At 52.1% G+C, this 1,581-nt stretch overlaps 1 protein-coding gene across 1 annotated transcript; it reads right to left on the bottom strand.

Annotated features, from left to right (window-relative positions):
- Nucleotides 1-216: 216 nt before the first annotated feature.
- On the bottom strand, nucleotides 217-1,125 carry LOC145535885 (protein phosphatase inhibitor 2 family member C-like). The gene has a single exon (XM_081564230.1). The coding sequence runs from the start codon at nucleotides 1,040-1,042 to the stop codon at nucleotides 401-403; it is 642 nt and encodes a 213-aa protein (XP_081420356.1). The 5' UTR covers nucleotides 1,043-1,125; the 3' UTR covers nucleotides 217-400.
- Nucleotides 1,126-1,581: the final 456 nt, after the last annotated feature.

The raw sequence follows: 1,581 nt of genomic DNA, 5'->3' as shown, positions 1-1,581 counted from the left end.
AATCGCCTTTTCCCTTTATAACAAAACATTTCAATTAAAGGTAGTATGGTTAGAAGTGAATATAAATTAGCGCCGCACCTCTTTGAAACCTTTAACACATGAAAAGCTATATACTATATACATTTACATTAAGGAACACTTTTCTCAAAGTAATGCGGTTTTAGAGGAATACCAGAATCGGTATTTACGGCAAAGAACCAGAGTACCAAGCAGAGATTTTTCCAGTTAAGCTATTATTTGAGATGTTTACCATTGAATCATCACAGTGCAATGCAACTGTTAAGTATTTCAGTACTTGCCCGAGCTGCCCATAAGAAGCAGCCGCGGACTACAGGAACAAGATGTGGATGCAACAACTGCCGCGTGGAGATCCACCATTGTCTACTGTATCAAATGCGGTCTACTTGTCGTCGTCTTCATCATCATCATTGGTGTACCAGGCGGTCTGGGTCTTCAGGCCTTCGTCGCTGGTGGCACCTTGCTCTGCATCTTCCTGGGTGGTAGTCTTGTCGTGGCTGACGACGTGCCAACTTTCTTCATCCTCGTCGTCATGCAGTAGATCTGTGGAAATCAGTTGTCTGGCGAGTTCGATGTTCTTTCCTTCGCTGTAGTGAAGTTTCCTTTTCCTTTCGAACTGCCGATGTTTCTCTTGCCTGTCAAGGTAGAGTTTGCTGCTATGCGCTCCATCCAGTTCGGGCTCCCGCGCTGGATAGTCGGAATCGGAGGTGTAGATGGCGGCTAATCTCTTGGCTAAGTTGTCGAGAGTCGCGTCGAAAGAAGTTTCTGAACTTCCTTCCCCATAATCCTGCAGACCGAACTGGGGGGTGCTGGGCTCATTCACCTTCATGAAATCGCAGTCTCTGTACTCTGGACGGCAGGTAGCCAAGATGCTCGACTCGTCCCACTTCTGGGATTTCTTTCTATGGACCTCCGGGAGTGGTGCACCGGACTGCTGGGCCGAGCCTGCGACTGAGGAAGCCGTGGGACTTCTCTTTTTCAGGATTCCCTTGATGGGTCGGCGAGAGCTGGTGGAGCCTGACATGTTTGGAGAGTGAAGGGCCGCTGCGGAGTGTTGGGTCACCACAGCGGCCCGCTGTGCTTCAGGCACAAACTGCTGCGCGGTCTGGCTGCCGGACTGTGCCGCCTGCACTAAAGGCCTCGCCCCAGCTCCTGAGTCACAAAGTACCCCGCGGGTGACGCCACAATGGTCGCACCCCTGGTCAGCACCGCCGTCAGCACGCCCTCACCACGCTGACAGCCCGCCCTCAGCACGACAACAGCGCCGCCCTCAGCACGCCGACACAGCATGCCCTCAGCACGCCCACAGCGCCGCCTTCAGCAGGCCAACAGCCGCCCCAGTCAGTGCATAGCGGAAGAGGGCAGGAGAGTGGGCACCGCCCAAGCTGACCTCTTTTTTTTTAAGTGTAAGATTAGGAAATCTGGAGAAGGGCATGCCAGCCCACTCCAGTATTCTTGCCAGGATAATCCCATGGACAGAGGAGCCTTGTGAACCACATAAACCATGGGGTCGCAAAGAGTCGGACACAACTGATCAACTAACACTTTCACTTTTACTTCATA

The sequence above is a fragment of the Giraffa tippelskirchi genome, chromosome X, assembly GCF_054371585.1.
Source record: "Giraffa tippelskirchi isolate mGirTip1 chromosome X, T2T-mGirTip1v1.2.pri, whole genome shotgun sequence".
NCBI lineage: Eukaryota > Metazoa > Chordata > Mammalia > Artiodactyla > Giraffidae > Giraffa > Giraffa tippelskirchi.
Note: the sequence above shows the minus strand (reverse complement) of the source record. Positions and strands in the feature narration are given on the sequence as shown.

Excerpts from the sequence above, each read along its gene's own strand:
- LOC145535885 (XM_081564230.1), bottom strand. The coding sequence starts at position 1,042 with ATGTCAGGCTCCACCAGCTCTCGCCGACCCATCAAGGGAATCCTGAAA.